At 36.5% G+C, this 27381-nt stretch overlaps 1 protein-coding gene across 1 annotated transcript in view; it reads left to right on the top strand.

Annotated features, from left to right (window-relative positions):
• The window catches only part of Osbp (oxysterol binding protein), a 325446-nt gene that overhangs the window by 119049 nt on the left and 179016 nt on the right, over window positions 1-27381 (top strand). The window contains exons 5-6 of the mRNA XM_090391682.1: window positions 9335-9422; window positions 25392-25530. Of these exons, the coding sequence (XP_090247808.1) occupies window positions 9335-9422; window positions 25392-25530 (227 nt within the window). The remainder of the gene's footprint in view (window positions 1-9334; window positions 9423-25391; window positions 25531-27381) is intronic.

Here is a 27381-nt window from a genome sequence, read left to right as displayed (position 1 = left end):
AAATTTTAAGTAAAGGTGTCAATATGGGAATATTGGTGAATACAAAAGTGATGTCAAACTAACCAATGATCAATAATCATTAAAACTGCATTCTGGATTAAAGATTTGAATTTTTTATTTATTTTTTATGATAATCCCATATATGAGAGGTTAGGCAATCTGTTTTATGTTAGTACTGTAGCTGGGCAAGATGGAACTTGGTTGAATAGTTGTGGATTGTATTCTGTGAGAAACATATGGGATGGGAACCTGTTCCAGGGGGAAGTAGGAGAAGGGATAAATGAGAAAGAGGAGAAATTTGTTCTGTGGAATTAGAGTTGAACCGTGAAGGAGTATTGAGTAGTTGCTGCACATATTTCAACGGTTTAATAGTGAGTGGAAGAATTATTGATACCAGTTTGAACACCACCCATGGAAGTATTTGTAGAAGATGCATTGGAGCAGAAACTGCACTTGTAGGTATGGTGAATTGATGAGAGATGGGTTATTAATCAGCCTCATTACTCTCTTCTGTATTGAATTTAACTATTTTTATGAGCTCTTAGGTACACCATCCCAGATCTGCAAATAGTATATTCAGTAGTTGTGCAGATTTATAATTTGTATAGGATTAACTGCTGTTCAGAGGTAAAGCAACACCTTGAGTGAAAGAAAGATCTGATTTTTTTGGAGGCCAAGAAAGCAATAGTTGTAGCATTCCCATGACAAGAGAGATCTGATAATAGAATAATCCTAAGAAGAAAGATCGAAATCTGGGTGTTGTTGAGAGTAAAACTGGAAGAAAATGGTTTTTTGTATAAGATAAGGCAGAATTATGTTTTTTGTTTTGCTGGCATTGAAATTGAGAGGGTTGTCCAAATCCCCACCAAAAAATGGTTTGGATCAGAATTTAGGGTAGTTGTTCGTAGCTGTGGTTATTTGTGTGGAGCATAATCTGTTGAATGAGGAGGAGGGGCATAGTATGCTATCATCATCAGCAGCAAAGTTTTGTTTATTGGGTTGGTAGCCAACCAGTGTTGGTCATTGATATATATAGAAGGAAGAGAGTGGGTGAGAGAATGTTGCTCTATGGAACCCTCAACCATCACACATAATGTGCATCCAGTCAGAAAGCTGGCAGTCCAGTTGCAGAAGTCATAAGATAGACCAAATGATGTGAGCTTACTTCCAGGGATTGGTGACAGGTAAGCAGATCCCCCCCTGTTAATGGACAGTGGCAGAATCCACATTGACAATCATTTATTAGTTGAACACTTTCAAAGTAACAAAGAACTTGGACATTGATGATACAGAGCCCTTTGTACAACCTAGGAATAGGTTGTACAAGGGTTAATTTCTATACTGCAGGATAGATATCAGTTTAAAAAGGCAACATAAAATGGGAGTTAACTCTGCAGCACACACACTATTTGAACAATTGGAGAGATGCCATCTGAACTAGGTTTTTTGTGTCTGTCTTGTTTGAAAATAATTCTTTTGATTTCTTTCTGACAAAAGGTCAAAGAGGGCATTATTTGGTGAGTGTTTGAAATGATTGAATTAGAGAAAAAGGGAGAGCTCAGAATTTTTTTTCTGTGGGTGATGGAGTAAAACCATCCGAGTGTAACAATGGTGGGAGCTGTGTTGACCAAAGTTATGGCTGATAGCTTTGACAAGAGAACAGAATGCATGAATGCCATTTAGATAGGATGCAGGTTTCTTACTTTCAGCTTTTTTAAAATCCCTTTTGGATAAGTTAATAGTTTTCTTGCAGCTATTCCATGCTTTAGTATGAGCAGTAAAGGAGGATTGGGTTTTGGATGAGAGCCAGTTGCTAATGCAACTGGCTCTCATCCAACACTGCCATTCAAATAGCAACTATCACCCACTTGTATGGTCTTAGCACAGATTCTCCTTTTGGAGAATCTGTGCTTTGTTAGTGACTGAAAATGTGGAGGAATAGGGGGAAAGGGGAAATCAATGTTTCCATACCAATGAGAATTATTTCAGTGATTCATTGATTACATATGTTTAGATCAGAAGGTAGGGTACAATAGCCCAACCAAGGGAATGAGGCATGGAAGCTGCAAAGACATCCCATTTGGCATTTTTATAGTGCCATCCAACAGGTAGGGTATATGTATGTATGTATGCTGCTCCATGGGGCAGAAGAGATTAGCATTTTGTTAGGGAGGTCTGAATTACCTAAACGACAAAGAACATTCACAATGAAGTCCAGGGTATTTGGAGGATTGGCTGGTATTATCTGGTATTCGAGTAGCATATGAATGATTTGTGTAAGGTCATTGGTGGTAGCAAATATCTCGGCATTCCTGCCTGATCTCTGCAGTTGGAAAAGAGAAGCCAGTTAGTGTTGTAAGCATTAAAATTCCTGAGCTTCCTCAGGTCATTTTCATGGTTCCATGGGCGAGGAAAGATTAGCAAAACAAGTGTTCTCTGCCAGGTTAGCAGGAAAACGACCCAGAGGAAGACCAAGATATAGGTGGATTGATATGATACAAAGTGCCTTAGACGATAGAAACATAAGATCTGATAATGTTGGAGTCTTGACAAGTAACAGACCGATTTGGAGGAAAATTGTAGATAGGAAGTTAGTAATGATGTAAATTTTTCATGTAGTACTATCATATCCTGTACACCCCTTGAGGGTACATATCAGGAATTTGATGATGATGATGATGATGAAGACTGTCAGTGCACTTTCTGAGATTTAAAATCAGAGTGAACACACAGGGAATAGAAAAATGGATGGTTGAGGTCTGTCATTAGTTTGTGCACTAATTCATTGATCTTTGCAAAAATTGCACATGTCCACTGGAAATGATAATCACACAAACTTCTGTTTTGTATTGTGGATGTCAAGTCTGCAGTTATGGCACAGAATGTTGTGGTCGGTTTGATTATCTGCAATCTTTGCTATATGCAGTAGGTATAGTTTGGTTCATGTGCATTGTGTGCAGACACTTCTTCATGGCTTATATAAAAATAAAAGGGAACTTTTTCTGGGTTGCTCAAAAAGTATTTATGGATTTGGTTAAAATTCTTCAATCCCTGGAAGAACTAGTGTTATACTTCCATTTGGTGTGAAGGTACAAAGTAGTTTTAAAAATGATTATCAGCACACATTCAAGGTAACGTACACTATCTACCAATAATTGTCTGGACACCCGTGTTATTTAAAGTTATGGAACATTCCAGGTTTGTTAATAACATAAAAATCAGCATACAGATAGTAGGAAGCAGTATTTCATCATTGCAGTTGAATACAGGTGGTATGGCAACACGACGTGAACTCAGTGACTTTGAGAGAGGTGTCATCATGGGCTGCCAGTCCACACGGTTAACCTAGTAGCTTTGTGCTTCATAACCATATGCCTGGGAAGGAGTGTCCTGGGTTCGATTCCCATTGCCGACGTGAGGAACTTAAGGATCTTCCTCAGCCATAGCCAAGTTAGCCGGTCTTGGGCGTAGACAGCAGGGTTCCCCCCCCCCCAGTTTATCTGGTTTTTCATCCCGCAAGCAGGCAACAAACTGGCCCAGTGAACACATACACGGATCTACAGCCATAAATACTTAACTCCCCCCCCCCTTGAGGGGCTCAACTCGCCCCAATAGGGACATGGGAGGAAACTCCATATGAATAAATAAATAAATGGGCTGCCACATTGGTGGCATGTCCATATGTGCCATTGCTGCTCAACTGGAGCATCCAAAATCAAGTTGGTGATGTGTTCAACAAATTGAGACGTTCTCGCATCACTAGTACAGGAAAACACCCAGGACAGCTGCCGAAAATGACTTGCATGGACAGCAGGATGTTAAAACGGGTGGCATGCAAAAACCAGCTACAATCGGCACAGACCATCCGTGATGAGTTCAAGAATACCAGTAACACGATAGTGAGCACTAATACTATACAAAAAGAACTCCATTGACTGGGAGAGCATGGAAGATATGGAAGAGCAGCAGCACACAAGCTGAACATCACAACAATGAACAAGGTGGCTTGTCTGGCCTGGTGCAAAGAGCATGTGAATTGGACAATTGGCCAGTGGAAAACGGTACTCTGGAGCGATGAATCAAGGTTCACCTGTTTCCAGTCTGGCAGGGTGCGGAGGCAGCCTGGTGAATGCTTGTTACCACAGTGTGTGTGATACCCACAGTAAAATTTGGTGGTGGAGAATTAATGGTGTGAGGTGCATTCAGCTGGTTTGTGCATTCAGGACCACTGGTCGCTGTCCGTGGTTCCATGGAAGTAGCTTAGTACCTTGAGATTCTGAATAATCAGGTGCTGCCTACATTGTGGAGTAATGGAATGGACCTATGTTACTATCAAGATGACAATGCCCCCATGCCACAAAGCTGCAGCTGTTATGGAATGGTATGAAGAGATGGATGGTAAACTACTGCCCTGGCCTGCTCAGAGTTCTGACGTCAACCCCATCAAACACCTGTGGATTGAATTGGCACGGTAATTGAGATCCAGAGCAGCATGTCCTCGATCTATCGCTGAATTAGTGCTGCTTTGAAGGAGGAATGGAGACAAATTCTACTTGATGTCTGCCTCACATTAGTGGAAAGCTTTCCTCAAAGGGTGCAGGAGGTGATCAAAGCAAAAGGGGGACATATCAGATATTAGAGTTCGCCTGTTGGTATCAGTTGCAAATTGCTAAAGTGTCTGGACAATTATTGATAGATAGTGTATTCTGCATTGTCACTTATATATACCTTGCATGATGGTAGATGTAAGATGAAGTATAACTTTAGGGAGATTAAATAATTAGCTAGTTGTTTGGCTAGTTTAAAGGTGAGATGACAATAGCATTGTCCACTGTGAGGCAAAGTGAGGGTTATTAGATTTATGAATTTTGGGTATTTTATATATTTTGAAGGGGGAAACTGAAAGATTTGAATTTTTTTAGTTAATTCAGATAGCTATGAGGTGATATTTTTAAGAAATGATTTTAATATTTTCTTCTGGGAATTAGTGGGGTCATAAACTAAAATTGTATATAACAGTCTCAGAGCAACACGTTCATTTTAAAATTGTATTTGTCAGTTATTATTTTAATGGCTAATATAGCCTGCTTACGTTTAGGAGTGCCCCTTTTTTTACAATGTCATTGGCTCTTTATTGAAGTGTTATAAAACTAATATATGAAGAATAATATAGGAGGAAAAATTTGGACATTGCTTTCTGTCTCCTTATCCTGGCGATATGCATTCATCTGCTGTTAAGCTGTTAAAGGAAAGGGTTTTTGGGAAAGTGGGGGAAAGTAATGTGGGAGCGGGATTATTTGAAAAAATCCTGGTTTTTTATATATGTATAATATTATTATTATTCAGGGTGGGTAGAGAGCGTTTGGGAGGGGAGGTGAGAGAAAGATCTGAAGATAGAAATTATTTTGGGGGGAAGAGGAGGGATTGATGGGAAAAAGTTAGGGGTGTGAGCCGTTTCGACAGTGTGTCATCTTCAGAACCTGTGGAGGAAGTCCAAAGACAACACACTGTTGTAACGGTTCACATCCTGTAACTCCCACCCCTGACTTTTTCCCATCAATCCCTCCTCTTCCCCAAAAAATAATTTCTATCTTCAGATCTTCTCTCACCTCCCCCTTCCAAATGCTCTCTACCCACCCTGAGTAATAATAATAATAATATTATACATATATAAAAAACCAGTTTTTTCAAAAAATTCTTCCCATATTACTTTTCCCTACTTTCCCAAAACCCCCTTCCTTTAATAGCAGATGAATGCATATCGCTGGGATAAGGAGACAGAAAACAATGTCCAAATTTTTCCTCCCGTAATTTCTTCATATATTAGTTTTATAACACTTCAGTAGTGTCCTAAGATTCGAGTAAAGAGCCAATGACGTAAAAAAAAAGGGCACTCCTAAACGAAAGTGGACTTATACACTCATGAGCAGTTGAATTAGAGATACCTGCCTAGTAGCGGGTAGCACCCCTTTTGCCTTGATGATGGCGGCGATGTGGCATGGTATTGACTCCACAAGGCACCAGAAGCATTGGGAAGCCAAACTGATCCATGACCACTGCACAGCCTCCCACAATGCATGGAGATTGGTCAGAGCAGGGTCCAGGGTACATATATCTCTCTCGACAGCATCCCAGATGTGTTCAATAGGATTGAGGTCAGGGGACCTCGGGGTGCCAGCCAAGCATCCTCATGTTCGTGGAGTGTTCATCCACCCACTCGGACACAATTCGGGAGTGATGGGCCAGTGCATTGTCTTGCTGTAGGTACAGGTCTCCTGCAGGCTGCTGTAGGTGCAGAAATAGGTGCACATGTTCTGACAGCAGGTACTTGTATCATTCACTGGTGAGGGACGATAGTAGATGTACCAGGGGACCCATTTCATCCCACGTAAACAGTCCCCATATGAGGATACCACCACCAATGGCCTAAACTGTACCCTGCTGGCATGAGGGATCCATCGCTTCATGTGCTTGGTGACGCACTCGTACCCTGCCATCGGCATGTACCAATGTGTACCTCAACTCATCAGTTCCAGGCAACCTTTTTCCATGCATCTAGGGTCCAATGGCGGTGTTCCTGTGCCCATGCTAATTGTTGTGCCTTGTGACGTGCAGTGAGCAGAAGTACCCTAGTCAGGCGGTGACTTCTGTACCCCATAGCGAGGAGATGGTTCTGGATGGTGTGGCTGCTCACACGTCGTCGTTGTCCAGCATTGAATTGGCGAGTGATCTGCGGTACTGTGGCCCGTCTGTCCGCTGTTACCATCCGTGCTAGCCGACGGCGTCCCCTGTCATCGACACATTGTACACCACGGCAGTTTTCCCTGGCGGCTGTGGTTTTACCATATTCTATGTACTCACGGTACACTTTTGACACAGCGGCCCATGAAAAGCCCAGTGCTTGCAAGACTTCGGAGATGGAGTGCCCCATACATCTGGCTCCAACTATCTGGCCACGATCGAATTCACTGAGATCTCGAGTCTTCCCATTCTGTGCTCGACTATTACTCAGACAGTCATTACAAGGTCTGACAACATCCCCGTCATGCGCCACATGGCACTATTCCATTCCCCGGGCAACATTTCGTGTTGGCAAAATGGCGACCACAGCACCATTTCGCCAACACGGCAGGTATCTCTAATTCAACTGCTCGTGAGGGTATTAGCTATTAAAATAATAGTTTATTTTAGAGGAGTAACATGGAAATTTTCCCAGAAATAATACCTGTATTTGTCAGTTCTGAGGAACACATTGGCATTACCCTTATCAACTCTAATAATTATTTTATTTTTGTTTTTGCATAATTTATCAAGTGTAAAGAATTGCTGCTAGTGGTTGCTCATGTTTGCTATGTCCATCTTGATGTTGGAAACATCTGGAGACGTTATTGAAGCCAGGTTCTATAATGCAGTATTAGGCTAATGTCAGACTTGACAAGGCAATGCTGCAAAGTTAGCCTTAGCCTCAGCCACAGCTTTACAGTAGCACCCATTAAGTCCATGCTTTAGAACTCGTGTTACATACAAAATGCAACATCCACAATCTACATCCAGATGTTGTCAACAATGGTGGGCTCAGTGTAGCTAATATCCTTCACTGCCTAAAAGAAACCTCTTTTCTTTCACCCCAGTTGAATCATCTCTTACCATACTACAAATTACTCATGGCCTGTCTCCTCTGATCTTTAAGCAGAATGACGTTAGAAAAAACCCTCCATAGTGTTAACATTAATAAATCTCTTCATCCAGATGGTAGCCCTCTTCTTTTGTGCTAAAAATTTATTTGCGCTTCAGAATTAATAATCCTGTATCACCTATATCAGTTATTATCTGACATCTATCCAAATAATATAGAAGCAAGCTTTTCTAGCTTGTTCCTAAAAAGGGTGATAATAATCAGCCATCTGACTATTGTCCCGTTGTTCTCACCTCATTACTCTCAAAAGTGATGGAGAAAATAATCAAACGACAGCTTCACTATCAGGTGATCCATCGTTTACTTTGTTGATTACTAATTAATTGATCCATTAGTTAATTATCTATCAACAACATGGAGTCGGCTCTTCTCTTTCTAGCAGACTTCTTCACTAACAAAATTATTCACTTTTGGGCATAGGCCATGGAAAGATGGAGAAACTTGTATGATTGGCCTTGTTATTTCTGATATTTGATCACATCTTGCATCAAGGTCTTCTTACCATGATACCATCTTATGGTATCATGGTAAGAAACTTTGTTAATAGGTCCTTTTTTTCTCTTTAACCAATTATCCAAATAGGGCACTGTTGTGTTATATGTTTTGGGATTTGGAATCACTCATATATGAAGTTAATAATAATAAAAAGTTCTTTGCAAAAGTGATTATTATTACTTTTTTATTTTTTTTAATTACCTTAAAATGTCATTACATTAGCCTGCCATAATTATTTGGATGCCTGAAAGAAACTATTAAGCTAACCTACACACATATGAGCAATGTAAGTTGATTGCCACAGATCTCATTTTGCAAAATGAATTGCTCATGATGAAAGAGTTAACTACTGTGGTCCTTATAACTGAATTTCATGCAAAATAATTAAGCTTTTGTTCATGGCATTCATTTCTGGTTGACCAAATGGACAGTGCTTTTGGTCTTCAGTCAGTAAGCCATGGGTACAAATCCCATTATAGGTATGGATGTTTGTGAATGTCTTTAGGTAATAGATAAATTTCATTGTCTGGTATCTCCCTAATTATTGGAGGTCTGAAGTAGCTTGAAAAAAGCCCATGTCTGATGTCAAAGTAGTATTTCTGGATTATCTAGTCCACCCACAATACTCATTGCATTGTAGTTTCCAATCTGATCTTTTGTGAGTGGGATTTACATTTTAAAAATGTCAATATTTTTGTGCAGATTTATTATATATATTTCAAGTACTAAAATGACTGTGAAATTTGGCCATTAAAAACTTCATACAAAAATATTAATTGCACAAACTATTTGTCCAAGTGAAATGAAACCAAATTATCTCTCAGAGTGGAAAGAAGTAAAATTAATTATCAAAGTGACATGTTTCTACAGGACACCATTTCTAAAAGATGAAATGCTGACAGCTCTCACCTCATGTAACTTCAAGAGAAGAATGGTTGATGGATCATCTAAATGTCATCAGAGAACCAGTTCAGAAATCTCATCAGACAGTTTGATAGACTTATAATATTATATATCTCAGTGTACTAGGCAATAAACAAACTTGTTACTTATTAGAAGCTTTCATGATAATTATAGCAGGGCAATGTATTATAAGTATAGATCTAACAGATATTTAAGTGCTTTTTATATGTATATATGTAGGTATGCATTCAGATGAAGAAGAATTTTATGATGCCGAAGATGACACAGCAGCAGACTTTGTTGTTACAATTCCAGGAAAGGGACATAGGTTTGCTAGTATAACTATTTAATACCATTAAGTTTCATTATCTGAGAAATTAAATATAGGAGAACATAAAGATGTTAACCAGGAATGTTTATATGATTCAAAACATGCATATTTTACTTTATGCAAAAATAATTCTGAAGAGAATCATCATCATCTTAGGTGGCCTCTTCATATTGAAGGTTTTTGCAATTATGGATCTATCCATATATAATATGGATAGATCCCGCTGTGGGCTTGGATCTTTGCAAAAAAGATCAAGCAGTTGTCCTGGCTGTGGAAAATAAGTGATGCACCCCTTATCATACCACTTAAAAACTGGAGGAGTGATTGCCTATGGAAATACTAGTGGTGTGGATGGCGGTGGTGTAGTTGCTGTTAGTTGTAGAGTAAGTGCCCTCCCTTGATGAGTCTTTGGACTCCCTGGAGTTGTTACATAATAATAATAATACAACACTGGGACTAATACTGCACAGGGGCCCCAAGACCAAGTGCAGGGGAAAAGTTCCCTATATATTTTTGACTGTAGATCCGTGTTTGTTCACGGAAGAAAATGAAAATATCAGGGCATTCTAAAAAAATACATTTTGTAGAAGACTTATTTGTAATGTAGATAAATGTCATTTTTGCAACTTTACATGTGTTATATAAACACATACACACACATATAAAACTCACAGTAGACAAAACAGATTGACAACCTTGCAGAATTGATGTTCCTTTCTTTCTCTGACTTGAATGAAAAAATAAAAAAATAAAAATAAATAAACAAATAAATTTATGTTCTGCCCACTCAAATAAATAAATGTGCATGTGTTGCAGTATTTAGGCATAAGTAAACAGTGTTTACTTATGCCTTAGTACTATATTTTGTATTATGGTTATATAATATGTTCTCCATTCTGCTTAAATATCACATTTCTTGTATAAAAATCATTAATTAATTTTTGCCTTCTGCGGTGAACTAAAATATCATTATTATTCAAGTAAGCTTCACGTCATGGTATCAAAATTGATCTTGCACATTCACAGTTCCTGGCAGCTCACTAATTATCCAAAGATGAGCCATGCACATGTAAGTAAGATTTACATCAAGCAGATGTCCTGACTGTGGAAAATAAGTGATGCACCTTATCATACCACCTAAAAACTGGAGAAGTGTATACGTTTAGATATTTCTTTGGAGATAAACAAGGTTGTACTAAGATGTGCAATGTCTAAGTAGAGTACTTGGAAATTTAAAATGCAGCTGATAATTATTATTTCATTCTTCCATGAAGAGACCTAGACTATAAGCTTTGGTGTTGTCAGTTATTCATTTGATGTTTTGCAGTATACTTCACAACATCAAAGGAATAAAATAAATATTTATGTAGCTTCTAATATATATTTTTTTTTTCAATTAGCATCTTCAGAGTTCAGCTTGTCATGGTTCACAAGCACTGAGAGTCAGTTATTACACATACTATACACTGTATAAAGTAATGAGCTAAGTTGAATATCTCCTAATCATATTTTTGATGTATGATAATCTGCTTGCAACTATTTCAGACTTTAGGCAAAAAATTAAAATTTCACTGTATGTAAGCTATGATATGCTTGATTATGCTATAATTTTTATTGGCACACTTCTTGGAGAAACAAAGCTTAGATAAAGGCTTAGAATTTAAATTGAACAGGAATGAACATTTCTATACGTGAAAGAATTGTTTCAGTGACATTTTCATTGCAAAAATTTTGGATCAAAAAAGTGAAAGCAGTAATACAGCCAGTGAAACAAATAATAGAAATCATGAAGATCACTTCAAAAAGTGTCCTTTGTAGGCAATTGTGTCTAAGAATATGTCCAAAATAGATGACTTTTCTCTTTTTAATTTCTTTTATCAGGCTTCTGTTTTCACCTACCATTTCTAAAACCTCTTCATTTGTCTTTTTTGTCTTTCCTTGATATCCTCAGAATTCTTCACAGCATCCACATTTCGAATGCCTCCAGTTTTTTTCACACTCAGATTGGAAAAATGTCCATATCTCTACTGTATATAGTAATATGGACCAAAAATTGCTAAATGAAACAAGCAGTGATGACAGCACAGTGGTAAAAACACTTACCAGGCATGCAGTCATGAATATATATTCATACTTGAAGTAGAAAAAGCGATCAAAAGCCTAAAATGTGGAAAGGCAGTTGGAGTAGATGATATTCCACCAGAAATCCTCAAATATGGAGGTATAAAAGTTTTACAGTGGCTGCACTGTATAGTTCAGAAGGCCTGGACAGAGGGACAAATTCCAGATGATTGGAGTAGAACTCTCATAGTACTCATATGCAAAAAGGGGAATAAAACTGAATGTGAGAATTACAGGGTATTTCTCTACTGAGTGGTCCTGGTAAGATTTATGCAAGTATACTTGAGAAACGGTTGAGAAGGATTGTGGAAGGGAAGCTTGGTGAAGAACAAGCTGGATTCAGGCCAAATAGAGGCTGTCAGGACCAGATTTTCACTTTATTACAGATAGTTGAGAAATCATGGGCACATGATTTCTCAACTATCAAACTATCAAAGGACTGGTAGGCCGGTTCTCCTTGAATTCTGATTACTCGAATTTTGAAAACTCGAAAGGGGGTTCTGGCACCTACGGTGCCAACCCCTCTGAGTTCCGGACTGGTAGGCTCGTTTTCCTTAAATTCTGATGACTCGAATTTTGAAGACTCGAAAGGGTTCCCTGCCCTGCCACCCGAGTTGCGGACTGGTAGGTCAGTTCTCCTTGAATTCTGATGACTCGAATTTTGAAGACTCGACACTCAGGGTAGCCCCTGAGTTTCAAATAACTTGACACAAAAACGTTACAAAAACAGGCTTATCATTTTATATTATAGAGTAGATATTATAAAATAGATAAGAGAGAAAATAGCCAAAACAAAAAAATTAGCTATATACAAGACAATATTCAAGCCAATTTTAACTTATGGATCTGAGAGCTGGTTCAAAAGTAAAACACTTTACCAAAGACTAGAGACCGATATGAGTGTCCTGAGAAAGATCAGGGGCATGAACAGATGGCATCAATGGCAATATCATATTAAAAACAAGGATATTAAGAAAGAACTTGACACTGTCAGCATCCAGGAATGCATTAGCAGAGCTAATCTCTGGTGGTATGATCACTTAAACAGAATGGGAGAAGAAAGATTAGCAAAACAAGTGTTCTCTGCCAGGTTGGCAGGAAAAAGATCCAGAGGAAGACCAAGATATAGGTGGATTGACACGGTAAAAAGTGCCTTAGAAGATAGAAATATAAGATCTGATAATGTTCGAGTCTTGACAGGTAGCAGACTGATTTGGCGGAAAATTGTAGATAGGAAGTTAGTAATGATGCAAGTTTTTCATGCAGTACTGTCATATCCTGTACTCTTGAAGGTATTTATATCAGGAATTTGATGATGATGATATATATATAAAAAAATACAGAAAAAAATCATTAGCCCATCCAAAGTACACAGTACTGTAAGTTTACAAGTAATCTTTCGAGAGTGGGAGCCAGAAAAAATATTTTAAAAAAATCCTCCAACTTATGAACAGCTTTTTGTGCTGAATCCTGTCAAAAGCTTTAGTAAATTCAAAAAGTATCATGGTATATCCATTTCCACTGTCTAACTCAACCATTACATTATTATAAAATGTAAGCAAGTTACTTAAACATGACCTTCCTTTAGTAAACCCATGCTGTTCATTGCAAAGTATGCATTGTCTGTCAACCCAAATTTTCATGACTGTTTCAGAGTTATGTGGAGTAGTTTTCAGTATTCTGTGAATTATAGCTGATTAGGTGAAGTTTTCTTTACTCAGACATCTAAAAAGAATATAGGAATCTAAAGAAAACTGATGATTTTTCAATCATCAGTTTTCTTTCTTTGTAGATGCCATTTAGGATTACACTATGCTCTTAGAGATTTATAGGTACGGCGGGACCTTAAGTAGATTTAATCAGAAATCAAATATTGAATATCACTTTAGCATACTAAAGCTTCTGACAAGTTGACTATCGTGAAGGTATCAGCAGTCAATTTGGCTTCCACAGAATGAATTATATTGAGCCAAATTTGGGTGCACATCATGCACATGTAGAGTTTTAAAAGGTGAAAAGGTAATTTGTGAATGGAATCAGTGTAATCTGCTTGATTATATACACTGAGTTAGCTTTGCATTAGGATTCCCCCACCCCCCACTGAATTTACATATTTGGTGCGATAATGAAGTACCACCTGATATCAATGTGAGGCTACTATAAATGGGCACACCTATCCTCTTTATGTAATCAGTAAACACTTGCCAGTAATGGGGAAACGTGGCTGCATAAGCCAATTTGACCACGAGCAAATAGTTGGGGTCCAGAGGACATGTGACAGTATTTCAGAAACAGCAGCACTTGTTGGTTGCTCCCATACTAGATTGATCCTAGAGGTGATCATTGGGTGTCATGACTGGTATCTTAGCAATGACATGCAACTGTCACACAGATCACCCACCAGTACAACAGTGTGGCAGTTCAACCCATTTCCAAATGCATCATGTGCTGTACCTTGCTTCTCCTGGGGTTCAACAGCCAGAGACTAACAAGGGTACCCATGATGACAGGCAGGAATTCCAAATATCTTGAATGGGCCAAGGAACATCAGCAATGGATCTTCGACAAGTGGAAGAAGGTCATCTAGAGTGATGAGTCCTGTTTACTGCTGCACCAATCTGATGGATGGGTTTGCATTTGGCATAAGTAGCATGAAGCCCTGTAACCTGGTTGAGAGTTCAGCTGGCTGGTGGAGGTGGTGTTATGGTCTGGGGAGCTTTTTCCTGGCACATCCTAGGTCTGTTGGTTATCATCCCATAATGGCGAGTGCTAAAGGAACCTGTGAGCTGACCATCTCCATCCATATCTGCAGGTCTACATTGCCATCTTTCAACAGGACAACGCATCTTGTCATTGGGCTCATACAACTACTGAGTGGTTGGAGGAACACAACAACAAATTTACTGAATTTGCCACATTGCCAAGGCAATGTGGCAAATTCAGGTCCAAACTGCCCTGACTGTAACACAGTTGAACATATGAACACTAGAATGAGGTGCAAGAACTGCTTATCCTCCTCTATGGAATGAGCATGAGCTGATGGAGTTGCTGCAGCAGACCTGGGTCAAGTTGTGCATGGAGGATGTTCGACACCTTGTGGAATCTATTCCTAGGCATCTGTGAGCTGATATTGCAAAGAGAGGTGGATGAACACATTATTAGGTGGGTGTTCCTTATTCAGCGCTAACTCAGTGGATATTTTTGACTTGGAAATGTTTTGTCAGATGTTATAAATTGTGTATTTTTATGATGATCATCCATTCTTATCTCAGACAAATTTGAGCTATTTTAATGTGTACGTTTTTTCTCTGCTTTATTTTCTCATTTATAAAAGTTGTTAGGCACTTATGTAGTCTCCAGGTAACATCGTGGAATCTTGATTGCAGATGAAAGACATCATCAATTTCCTGTTATGCACCCTCAAGAGCAGTTCAGGCTACTATGACAGCACAGGATTAAGTTTACATTATCAATCGGCTGTCAACAATTTTCTCCTAAATTACTCTGTTACTTGTCATCATTTCAACGTTGTCATATCTAGTATTCCGCTCTTCTAAGGAACTTCTGAATCAATCCATCTAGACCTTGGTCTTCATTTGAGACTTTTCTAGCCTCTTGCCATCAAATATCTTTTTTGCCAGCCTTTCCTCATCCATTCTGTTTGAGTGACCATACTTCCTTATATTAGCCCTACTGACACATTCTTGAATGCAAACAACGTCAAGTTCCATTCTAATGTCTTCATTTTTAATCTGATTCTGCCATCAGTGCCATTCAGGCCTCTAGTTTTTCTCAGAACCCTCATATCTGTGGTCTCTAGTGTTTGATCAAGTGCTGCATTTTTAACCCAAATCTCAAATCCATAAATTAAAACTGGTTTCAACACTGTCTTGTATATTGATAGTTTAGTGTTTTGACCATTTCTGTCTTATTCCATATAAATTTATTCAACTGGCTTCCCACCATACAATTTTGCTTATTTTGTTGTCTATTTCCTAATTTAATTTATCGTCTTCACTAAAAACTGTGCCTGAATAGATGAAATGTTTTAGTTGTTCTGTAGGTTCTCCATTCAGGATGCAGTTGATGTTTTCAATAATTCAAAATTTCAATGTTTCCTATTTTAATTGTTCTTTTTATTGGTGATTTTCATGTCAAATTTGTTGCAGATGTTGTTCAATTTAGTTAGAGAATCCTCGACACTTAGACTGAATGTGTTTAGGAATACAACATCATCTGCATAAAGCAAAGAACTGAGTTCAGTATCTCCAATTATAACATTGAGTTTAATGCCACATTTCTTTCATAATGTGATCCATATAGAGATCAGCGTTTCCCAAACTTTCAGTATCCAAATACCCCTTTTAAAATTTTAATAACACTGGCATACTTCCTCCCAGGAAAGGCAATTTAGGAGAAGTTATAATACTAACACAGATAATTGTAAATATATTTATTTTTTAACATTTGTATTATAATAAATTACAAACATATGAAATAGTTTTTTAATTTTGAAATATATTTTTAGTTATGCAATTGCAGTGTACATAAAATCATTATCTATTTCCTGATATGTACCTCAAGGGGTGTTCAGGTTACTATGAGAGCACAGCATGATTAAGTTTACATTATTATTAATCTCCTATCAACAATTTATCTCCAAATCAATTATTACTTGTGAGCACTCACAATATTATCATGTCTAACATTTTGTTTCTAAGGCACTTCTGACTGAATCAACCCACCTAGACCTCGGTCTTCCTCTAGGTTTTTTCTAGCCATCTTGGCATCAAATGACTGTTTGGTTAATCTTTCTTCACCCATTATATTTAAGTGGCCATACCACCACTTTAGATTATCTCTGCTGACACATTTGTAAATGCTAATAATGTCAAGTTCCTGTCAAATATTTTCATTTTTAACATGATTCTGCCATTGGCTCACTCCCCTAATTTTTCTCAGAACCCTCATATCCGTGGTCTCTGGTCCTCATTCAAGTGCTTTATTTCTAACCCAGCTCTCAGATCTATAACTTAAAGCTGGTTTAAACACTGTTATGTATACCGCTAGTTTGGTGTTTTGGCCAATTTCTCTCTTATTCCATATAAATTTATTTAGCTAGCTACCTACCATACCCGCTTTGCTTATTCTCTTGTCTATTTCCAATTTAACATGTCATCTTCACTAAAAACTGTGCCTAAATAGCTGAAATATTTTACTTGTTCTATAGGATTACCATTCAGAATGCAGCTGAAGTTTTCTATGCTCCTGCCTATTTTCATAGTTTTAGTATTTATATTGCTGATTTTCGTGCCAAATTTTTTACAGCTGTTATTCATTTTACCTGGAGACTTGCATTAGATGTGTTTAGGAGTACAGTATCATCTGCATAAAGCAAAGAACTAAGTTTGACATCTCCAATTCTAATATCAGGCTTGGTGCATAATATTTTCCATATTTCTTGCATAATATGTTCCATATAGATGATGAATAAGAGTGGAGATAATGTGTATTCTTTTCTTTTGCCTGATTTTACATCAAACCATCTTCCTGTATTTCCATCAGTCCTGACTGCAGACTGACAACTTAAATATAGACTATGTATTACTCTATATAATGTTCCATTTACTTCATATAATTGTAGTGTTTTGAAAAGCTTTTCTCTGGGTCCCTTGTATACTTTTTCTGGATTTACAAAACTTAAGTACAGATCCTGGTCATCATATTCCCACAATTTCCGAATTATTTGTCTTAAAGTGAAAATTTGATCTTGACAACCTATATTTGGTTTGAAACCAGCTTGTTCCTCCCCAAGTTTTTCTTCCACGATCTTTCTCTACCTCTTTTAAAGTTAGAAAAGATTTTTTGGCATAAATCTTAGTCTAGTCTATAATTTACTTGTAAAACCTTATGAAATTTAATTCTTTTTAAAACTTTCTACATACTGTTCTTTTCATTTTTGTCCTGCGTAGTACTAAGTAATGGTTACTTCCAATTTCAAATCCTCTTGTATCGGGAAAAAGCATGATGATATCACTATCAACAATGATGTAGTCAATGAGGCTTTTCTTATTTCTTGTGTCTTCTCTCCATGTGAACCATGTGTACATAAAGTAAAAACAAAAATTATGAAATTGTTTATTGAAGTTAGCTTGATGAAATCTGGTTATATACCATATATTCCGACGTACAATTTGATCTGGCATATAAGTGGATATTAGAATTTTTTGAGTTTTTATAGTATACTCGTCGTATAAGTAGACTCGCAAAATTTCTTTAAAAATAAAATTTATGACAGTTTTTAAGTAAAATTTTTATACAGGCATCAACTACTAGGATCATAACTGCCTTTTTAGTCATTCCATTCTTTGTTTTAGCAAAAGATATAAAATACCTAGTTGACAAAAGAAATTTTATTTCGTATTGACCAGTTGACCAATAGTGAACTAAAGTTCAATGGCTCCTTTTAAAAGAATGAAATATGACGTGAGTTTTAAGTGCAAAGTGATTAAATTTGCAAAAGAAAATACTGTGTTACTGCACGTCAGTTCAGAGTAAACGAAAAACTAGTTCGCGATTGGAGAAAAAATGAAACTTCATCATCATCATCAAATTCTTAACATTTTCCCTCAAGGGGTGTACAGGATATGATAGTACTACATGAAAAATTTACATCATTACTAACTTCCTACCTACAATTTTCTGCCAAATCAATCTGTTACCTGTCAAAACTACAACATTGACAGATCTTATATTTATGTATCTATCTATCTATCTTCTAAGGCACTTTTTACTGTATCAATCCACCTATGTCGTGGTCTTCCTCTGGGTCTTTTTCCTGCCAACCTGGCAGAGTACACTTGTTTGGCTAATCTTTCCTCGCCCATTTTGATTAAGTGACCATACCACCTGAGATTAATTCTGCTAATGCATTCCTGGATGCTCACGGTGTCAAGTTCTTTCCTAATATCCTCATTTTTAATATGATATTGCCATTGATGCCATCTGTTCATGACCCTAATCTTTCTCAAGACTCTCATATCTGCGGCCTCTAGTCTTTGGTCAAGGGTTTTACTTCTGACCCAGCTCTCAGCTCCATAAGTCAAAACTGGTTTGAACACTGTCTTGTGTACAGCTAATTTAGTGTTTTGACTTATTTCTCTCTTATTCCATATAAATTTATTCAGTTGACTTCCTACCATACCAGCTTTGTTGATTCTGCTGTCTATTCTAAAAATCGTGCCTAAGTAGCTGAAATGTTTTACTTGTTCTATAGGATCTCCATTCACAATGCAGCTGATATTTTCAATGCTTCTGCCTCTTTTCATTATCTTTGTCTTGTTATTGCTGACCTTCATACCATATCTATCACAACAGTTATTCAATTTAGTCAGGGAATCTTGATGACTTGTAGTGGATTTATTTAGAAGTATAACATCATCTGCATAAAGCAAGGAGTTGACATTAACATCTCCAATTTTGATATCAGGTTTAATATCACTTTTCTTCATAATGTAATCCATATAGATAATGAATAACAGAGGTGATAATGTACATCCTTGTCTGACACCAGATTTAACATTAAACCATCTGCGTGTACTTCCTTCAATTCTAACTGCTGACTTACAACTCAAATAAAGACTAAGTGTTGCTTAATATATGATCCACTGACACCATATAGCTGTAGCGTTTTGAATAGCTTCTCTCTTGGCACCTTGTCATATGCTTTTTCCAGATCTACAAAACTTAAATACAGATCTTTGTTATATTCCCATGACTTTTCAACTATCTGATCCCGACAGCCTCTGTTTGCCCTGAATCCAGCTTGTTCCTCACCAAGCTTCTCTTACACAATCATTCTCAACCGTTTCTCAAGTATACTGGCATAAATTTTACTAGGAACACTCAGTTGAGAAATACCTCTGTAATTCTCACAATCAATTTTATTTCCCTTTTTATATATGGGTACTATGAGAGCTCTACTCCAATCATCTGGAATTCGTCCTTCTGTCCAGGCCCTCTGAACTATGCAGTGTAGCCACTGTAACTTTTATACCTCCATACTTGAGCATTTCTGGTCTAATATCATCTACTCCAACTGCCTTTCCACATTTCAGACATTTGATGGCTTTTTCTACTTCAAGCATGGATATGTATTCCTGATTGCATGCCTGGTCAGTGTTTTTTATCACTGTACTGTCATCACTGCTAGTTTCATTTAACAATTTTTCGAAGTAATTACTCCATACGTCACGGATATCTTTTTCTCCCATTTTCTTGTCACCTTTATCATCTCTAACTCCTTTTACAGCACTCTTTCCTCCATTTCTAAGCTTCTTCAACAACCTTCAGAATATCTTACCACCTTCTTGATTTTTATTTTCTATGTTCTTGCCAAAGTCCTCCCATGACTTTTGTTTAGCTTGTTTTACACATTGTTTTGCTTTCTTACATTTGTCTCTGTATTCTCTAAGAGCAAAAGCTGACTTATTTGACAGGAACTTTTGATATGATTTCTTCTTTTTCTTCGCTGCCTCTTTAACCTCCTGTGTCCACCATGGAGTTTTGATTTTTCTATCCTTGCAGACTATCTCACCACATGCCTCTCTGGCTGAATCAATCACGGTTTTCTTCAAGGTTTGGTTCCTGTTCTCCAACTCTTTCATTTTTTCTTCAATAATCTTTGTGTATTATTGAAGAAACTATCTATAGTTCCCATCTGAGAGCTGCTCAGCTTTTATTCAATTTAAAACTTTCTTACATGTTATTCTTTTCAATATGAAATTCAATTTTATCCTGCGCAAGACTAAATAGTGATCACTTCCAATTTCAAATCCTCTGTACACTCTGGTGTCCTGCACCAGGGAGAAAACACCACTATCAACAATAACATAGTCAATGAGACTTTTCTTATTCCTTGCCTCTTTTCTCCATGTGAATTTATGGACATTTTTATGCTGGAACATGGTGTTAGTAATAACCAGTCCATGTTCTGAGCAGAAATCCAACAGGTATTTGCCATTATTATTAGCTTGCTCTTTTCTCCAAATTTTCCCAAAATATTTTTGTATGTCTGACAATCATTTCCTACTCTGCTATTTAGATCCCCAACAAGGACCAACTTTTCATTTTTCATTGTGTCAGTTGCTTTTTCTAAAGCCTCAAAAAATTCCTCCACTTCTACCTTAGGAGAACCTTCTGTGGGATCATAGGCACAAATAAGTCTCATTGTCCAGTTCCACATTCTGATATTTGCCCACATCACTCTACTTGAAATTGCCTGGCATTCAAGAAGATTAGCCTCGTATTTAGTGTTGAATACTATGGCTACTCCTTCTTTTCCTTGATTGTCATTGCCTGAGTATAACGTTTTGTATTTATTGCTCAGAAAGAGCTCACCAGTTTTAGTCTTTTTTGTTTCAGTCACCCCTATTATGTCGATCTGGTACTTGTTTAACCGGCGACGCCCCAGCCAGCATGAAATTCTATCATGTTGTACCATCATTTAATATTGGGGTTAAGCTAAGAAGAATGCAATTTGGTTGGCTAAATCCCAAATTGCCAGCCCATCCTCATTCGTTCAGTATCCAGGTAGTTACCTAACTGGGTGTACCACGAGAAGGTGAGGATTGGACATTAGGTCAGAAGCCCTGGTCGGTTTTCCACATTCCTTTAAAGGCTATGTGGCGGTCTCCTCTCAGTTATACAGCTTTGACCCTTAAGCATCCCAATAATGAAAATGCCAAAAAATAAGTGCGGATTACGGAAAGGAATTTGTAAGTGGCCTATTCTGGAAAATAATGTTGTGGATTGGGTTTAAGAAAATTGCCAAAATGGACTCATTATAACGAAAAATAATATTCGTTTATTTGCTTTGAAGTGGAACAAAGCGAATAAAGCGTTATAATGAGTCCACTAAATGGACTCATTATAACGAGAAATAGTTTTCGTTTATTTGCTTTTAAGTGGAACAAAGCAAATAAAAAGAACAGCGAAAACTTCAAAGCTACAGTGAGTTGGTGTAGCTGGTTTATGGAAAGGAAAAATTTAGTGCTTCAACTAAAAATTAAAATCACACAGAAGCTGCCAAAGGATTTGAATGATAAGTTATTAAGTTTTCAAAGATTTATAATTGCTAAGAGAAAGCAGAAAAATTATTTATTGTCTCAAATCTGAAATATGGATGAAACTCCAGTTAGGTTTGACATGATCAGAAAGAGAACAGTAGAATTGAAAGGAAGTAAAACTATTTCTTTAAAAACAACTGGACATGAAAAAAGCCGTTTCACAGTTGTACTTGCTTGTATGGCTGATGGTACTAAATTAAAACCTATGATAATTTTTAAAAGAAAAACAATGCCAAAGATCAAAATTCCAAGAAATGTTTTTGTCCTGTTCATGAGAATGGTTGGATGGACAAAGCAGGAGTTAAGCTGTGGATAAAAAATATTTGGAATACCCGACGAGTAAAAAATCCAAACAGTCTTTTCCATGTGTGTTAACTTCACTAGTGCAAATTCCACGAAAACAATGGAATGCGTGGATGCAAGAAGGAGAGAAAAGTTACACAAAAGGAGGACAAATGTGACATGTGTCTTTGGTAACTGTGTGAATGGGTAGTGAAAGCATGGGATGAAATAAAACCAGATACAGTAATAAAATCTTTTAAAAAAAATGTGCTAGATCTAACAAATTAGATGGCTCAGAAGATGATTTTGTTTATAACGATGACGAAATTGTGCTAAATCTGATGGAGAAAACAAATACAATTTATATGACGATATATACCTGAGAAATTACAGAACTAGAGTACAATGAACTTTTCATACATTCAGACAGTGAAAATTAAATTTTAATTATGTACCTATTTTCCTTTGTTAATAAATAATTATATAACATGTAAATAATTTTTTCTGTAAATAAATATAATATAAGTTAAAATATTTTTACTTATTTACCCTTTTTGTATATTGCTAATAAATTTAACAGAGTATGATACGTACTAGTTTTTTCTTGGAAAGCAATCAATTTTTGACCTGGTGTATAAGTCGACCTAAAAATTTAGTACTTGCTGAAAATTTATTTCATGCTGAAAAATCGACTTATACACTGGAATATGCGGGTATATATTTTTTATTTTATTTTATTTATTTTTATTTTATTTTTAGTCTTAGATAGGGCTCTATGTCAAGAAGACAGGGTGTTTTATTTGTTTTGTGTTGAGGTCCACAAGTGCAGATAACTTACTAGATACATGTATGAATGGTGAAAAAATTGTTGAGGACCATTACAATTTAAGATACCTAGTGGTTCCAAAATTTTGTTTTGAGTTCCAACCACATGGTTCAAACTATTAGAATTTTAACTTTTAATGCAAACAGTTCGAACCACACAGATGGAGCTAGATAGTGTCATCAACTGTATGTGACCATGGCAGAAGTCAGTCGATATATGCCAAGAGACACATTTTGTTTAAAACTTCCTTTAGAGCTTTTAGTTGTTAAAAAAAATTAATGATATAGAATAGACCTGCATTTATCTGTTATCACATGATGGCAAAAAAAAAAAAAAAAAGTAATGAAAGTTTAAAAATAAAACAGTGTCCTAAAGACCATTTGGGGGTAAGTGTACCACATTTTGGGATGCACTGATATAGATAATGAATAAGACTGTTGATAATGTGCATCATTGATTTACAGCTGATTTTATATCAAACCATCTATCTATATTTCCTTCAATTTTAACTGCTGATTTACAACTTAAATATAGACTATGTATTGCTCTGTATAATGTTCCATTTATCCCCTATAATTGTAGTGTTTTGGAAAGCTTTTCTCTGGTATACCTTTTTCAGATCTAAACAACTTAAGTACAGATCCTTCTTATATTCCCATGATTTTGCAGCTATTTGTTGTAAAGTGAAAGTCTGATCTTGACAACCTCTATTTGGCCTGAACCCAGCTTGATCTCCAAGGTTCTCTTCCACAATTTTTCTCAGCCTGTTTTTAAGTATGATTACATGAATCTTACCTGGAACATAAAGTAGAGAAATTCCCTTCTTTATAGATGGGAACTGTGAGAGTTCTATCCAGTCATTTGGAATTTGACCTTCTGGCCAAGCCCTCTGAATTATGCAGTGTAGCCACTGCAGAAGTGTTATACTTCCATATTGGAGCATAGCTGGTGACAGATATGCTCAAATATGCTGTTTTTGATGGCTTTTTTATTATTATTATTATTATTATTTTTATCTAAGTATTGATATATAGGTTCAGTTCTAGGATGCATAACTAATGTACCAGTTAAGTGTTCAGTGCCACAAGTAAAGATTTTTCCACTTGGAAGAGTAGATTTTTATCCCTTCAACTCAGAAAAATTGATTGTAGAACTCGCATGACTTTCACATAATATTAATAGAATTAGAAATGTGAGGTGGTGACATTTATATTACTGTATTTGTATATTGCATTTGTTTGTGCATGCTAGCTAGATATCACACGAATCTTCTGATGGTGATGATACAGACTAACTACCATCCATCCATCCATCTGTTCATTGGACAGCAACAAAATGCCGTATAGTCACTTAGATGTTCTGTGATGTGTGACACCAGTTCCTCACCATGTTTTTCTGTTGTATGCTTTTCTGGAGGCTTCAACTCTCTGAAGATCAGTCACCTCCAGACACACCATCCATCCATCTCATTGACGATCTACTCCTTCCTCTCCTTCCAGAACTTTATCTTCTATTACTATTCTGAGAAGTCCTCCTTCCATCCTTTCAAAGTGTACAAAGTATTTCAACTTTCTTCTGTCAATAAGGAGCCTTATTGATAGAAGTTCTTAAAGTTCGGAAGACTTAAAATTCTACTGATCCTTTCTAGCACCCTTTCAGTATATGATACCCTTAAGAGCTGCTTTTAACATCACATCCCAAAATCGGCTATCCTTTCCCTATCAGACTTCTTTAGGTTCCAAGTCTTGCATCCATAAGTTGCTGTTGGAAAAACAGCTACATTCAAAATCCTCTGATTACCGATTAATCCACAAAGTTGAAGAGTTCTACCTACTTCCTGTAGGTAGAACTTGCTAAGAATTTTCTTAGTCAGTCCTTTGAGGTAATGCATCCTCAGACTTATCTGAAAGTCACTGAAGTTTATAGATAACATTTAACAAATTTAACTGGTAATTAGCATACGGAATTAACAATGCATATGAAGGATATTAATTAAAGGCAACTTTAATGAATAACTTCTATATTTCGGCAACGTCACATTGCCATCTTCAGGAACATAAAAATATGGTATGTGTACGCAGGCACTAACAAAAGCAAATAAGGAAGAAGGCAAGAAACTAATATTGTTCCTAAAGTCTAATTGGCAGGCTAATTTTGTTGTCTTGGCCGTTGGGCTGAAGTTCTCATAATGTAAGTCTCCCAAATTTGGGGTAGTTTCATGTACCCAAATTTGTTAAGGTTTGGAACATTTTTTAGAGCTGCTGATGATTCCGTGAATATGCATTGTTAATTCCATAAGCTAATTACCAGTTATGTATGACCAACGTATAAGCCTTGCTACTAGAATTTAACAAATTTGTTCATATTTAATAAGAATAAATAGCTTATATTTGTTTATTAGTTTTTTTTTTACTACATACAGAGGATGAGTTTGAAACAAATAACATTGTATAAGCATTTCTCCTCATATACAAAATGGATTGGTTTGTATTTCTTTGCATTTCTGCTACCATTCCTTTCTATCTCTAATTTTGTATTTTTAAAAATGCATAACTGTTCTCCAGTTAAGAAATGCAGTTTGTTTTATTAAATAAATGCATTTTTCTGCAGAAGGACATCTAGTGAATTCAGCTTGCAAAGTGAGGGTCAGGACTATAATGATGCATCTTCAGATACTGAAACTGAAGTAGAACATGATGGAGAAGAAGCTGGTGTCATTACACGCAAGAAAAAAAACAGACGTGGAAGGGTATGAGCACACTTTTTTTAACTGACATACTAATAGGATCTTGTGTTGTTTAATGTTCTGATTATTTTCAAATAAGCTAATATATAAATACTAAAATTTAGTCATTTAGTATAAGTGACAAGCTTAGTATAGTAAGCTAGCTACTCACAACACATAACTAAGTGATCAGTTAACAGAGATAAATGGCTAGATAGTGACTGGTGATTGAGCACCTTATAATTTGTTAATGAATGTGTTTATTTCATTGTGTATACACTTCTACTATTAACGCTGTATCTATATTGATATTTAGATGGTATTTAATGTATGTGTATGAATGTTTGGTGTGGGCAGTATGTCTGTGAATGTTCCACCTCCCATTGCATGTGAGAACTGTTAACTATTTTCCATGCCCAGTAAAGAAACCACATACAAAGTTTTACTGGGGGGGGACTCGCACAAAAAACACTCCCCTTCTCCCAAAAAATCCAACCAAAAAAAAATCACAAAAAGTAACAAAAATGAACCTAAAAAAATCAATAACACTTGTAAAAAAAAATATCCATACAACATCACTAACATTCATCACCTTAACAGCAATTTAAATTATGTGCACCACTACCTCCAGTCCAAACAAGACTTGTTATTTCTAACAGAATCCCAGATGGTGATATCAGTAACAGTAATGCTATTCACATTAATAACCCAAACTATCTTAGATAATTCCTACACAAGGTTGGCACATGTGCATTCAGATCAGAAGAACTGAAGCAGTAGTTGGACCATAGGAAGAAGAAATAGAAGTCACAGAGGAATTATTAGTGTAGTCACATACACATTTTATACCTCCATCTAGTCTTCTTTCATTTCTACACTTGAGGTTTATGATTTTTTTTTAACCACTCTTCTGTCATTGCTTATCTCATTTAACAGATTACTCTAGAATCCACACCTTTCAGTTTTATACCATCTTTATCATCTCTCATCTCATCTTCCATTTCTCATGGTAGGTGGTCATCATTGCCACATACCTTGGTTTCTTTGAAACCTGATGCTGCATAATGATATGTTGGTTATATTATCTGCAGATAGGATTAACTGTAAATTAAAGATACCAAGAAATTATATACAGTTACACCCTGAGTTACGTAACACGTGACTTATGTAAATTCGCATTGTCTTTGTAATAAATCTATAATTAATAAATCTATAATAAGTCTATGTAATAAATCTATTAGTGCATATGAACATGGTTGTGGCTTTGCACAGGTGCATCTTTGACAGCATTATTGCAGTACAGTAGTAGATGCCTCGTGCAGTTAGCTCAGTCACTTGTTATCACTGCTAGTTTTGTTGTTTTTTTACCCTTAAAATGGAATTCAAATGCAGAACTGAATGCGCTGGTAATAAATCTAAAAAAACAAAGGTCTGCAATTACTTCAGAAGAAAAGTTGAAAATAATTCGTATGTATGAAGGCGGGAAAATTCTATCAATATAGCTCAGGAAATAAATCGACCTATTTCAACAATGAATACAATAGTGAAGGATAAAGTTCACATTGTCTTTGTGATTGTCTTTGAAAATACTAGTGGTGGTGGACAGTATATGGCGTAGATGAGGCTGAGTGGTGGAGATGGAGAGTTATAGTTATAGAGTAGGTCTTCCCTTGATGAGTCTTTGCACTCCCTGGAGGTGTCAAATAATAATAATAATAATAATAATTGTTGAAAGCACGAAAAGTGCGGTAACGTTGAAGTACACAATTATTACCAAGAAGAGGCTGGGCCCAATATCAGAGATGGAGAAATTTTTGTCTCACTGGATCAATGATCTGACACAGAAGCAGATACTGTTAAGTTTACTGATTATCC

Source organism: Typopeltis vanoorti, chromosome 4 (assembly GCF_054136105.1).
Source record: "Typopeltis vanoorti isolate ZY-2024b chromosome 4, IOZ_Tvanoo_1.0, whole genome shotgun sequence".
Classification (NCBI taxonomy): Eukaryota; Metazoa; Arthropoda; class Arachnida; order Uropygi; family Thelyphonidae; genus Typopeltis; species Typopeltis vanoorti.
The sequence above is the reverse complement of the archived record's forward strand: the minus strand, read 5'-3'. Positions and strand labels throughout refer to the sequence as shown.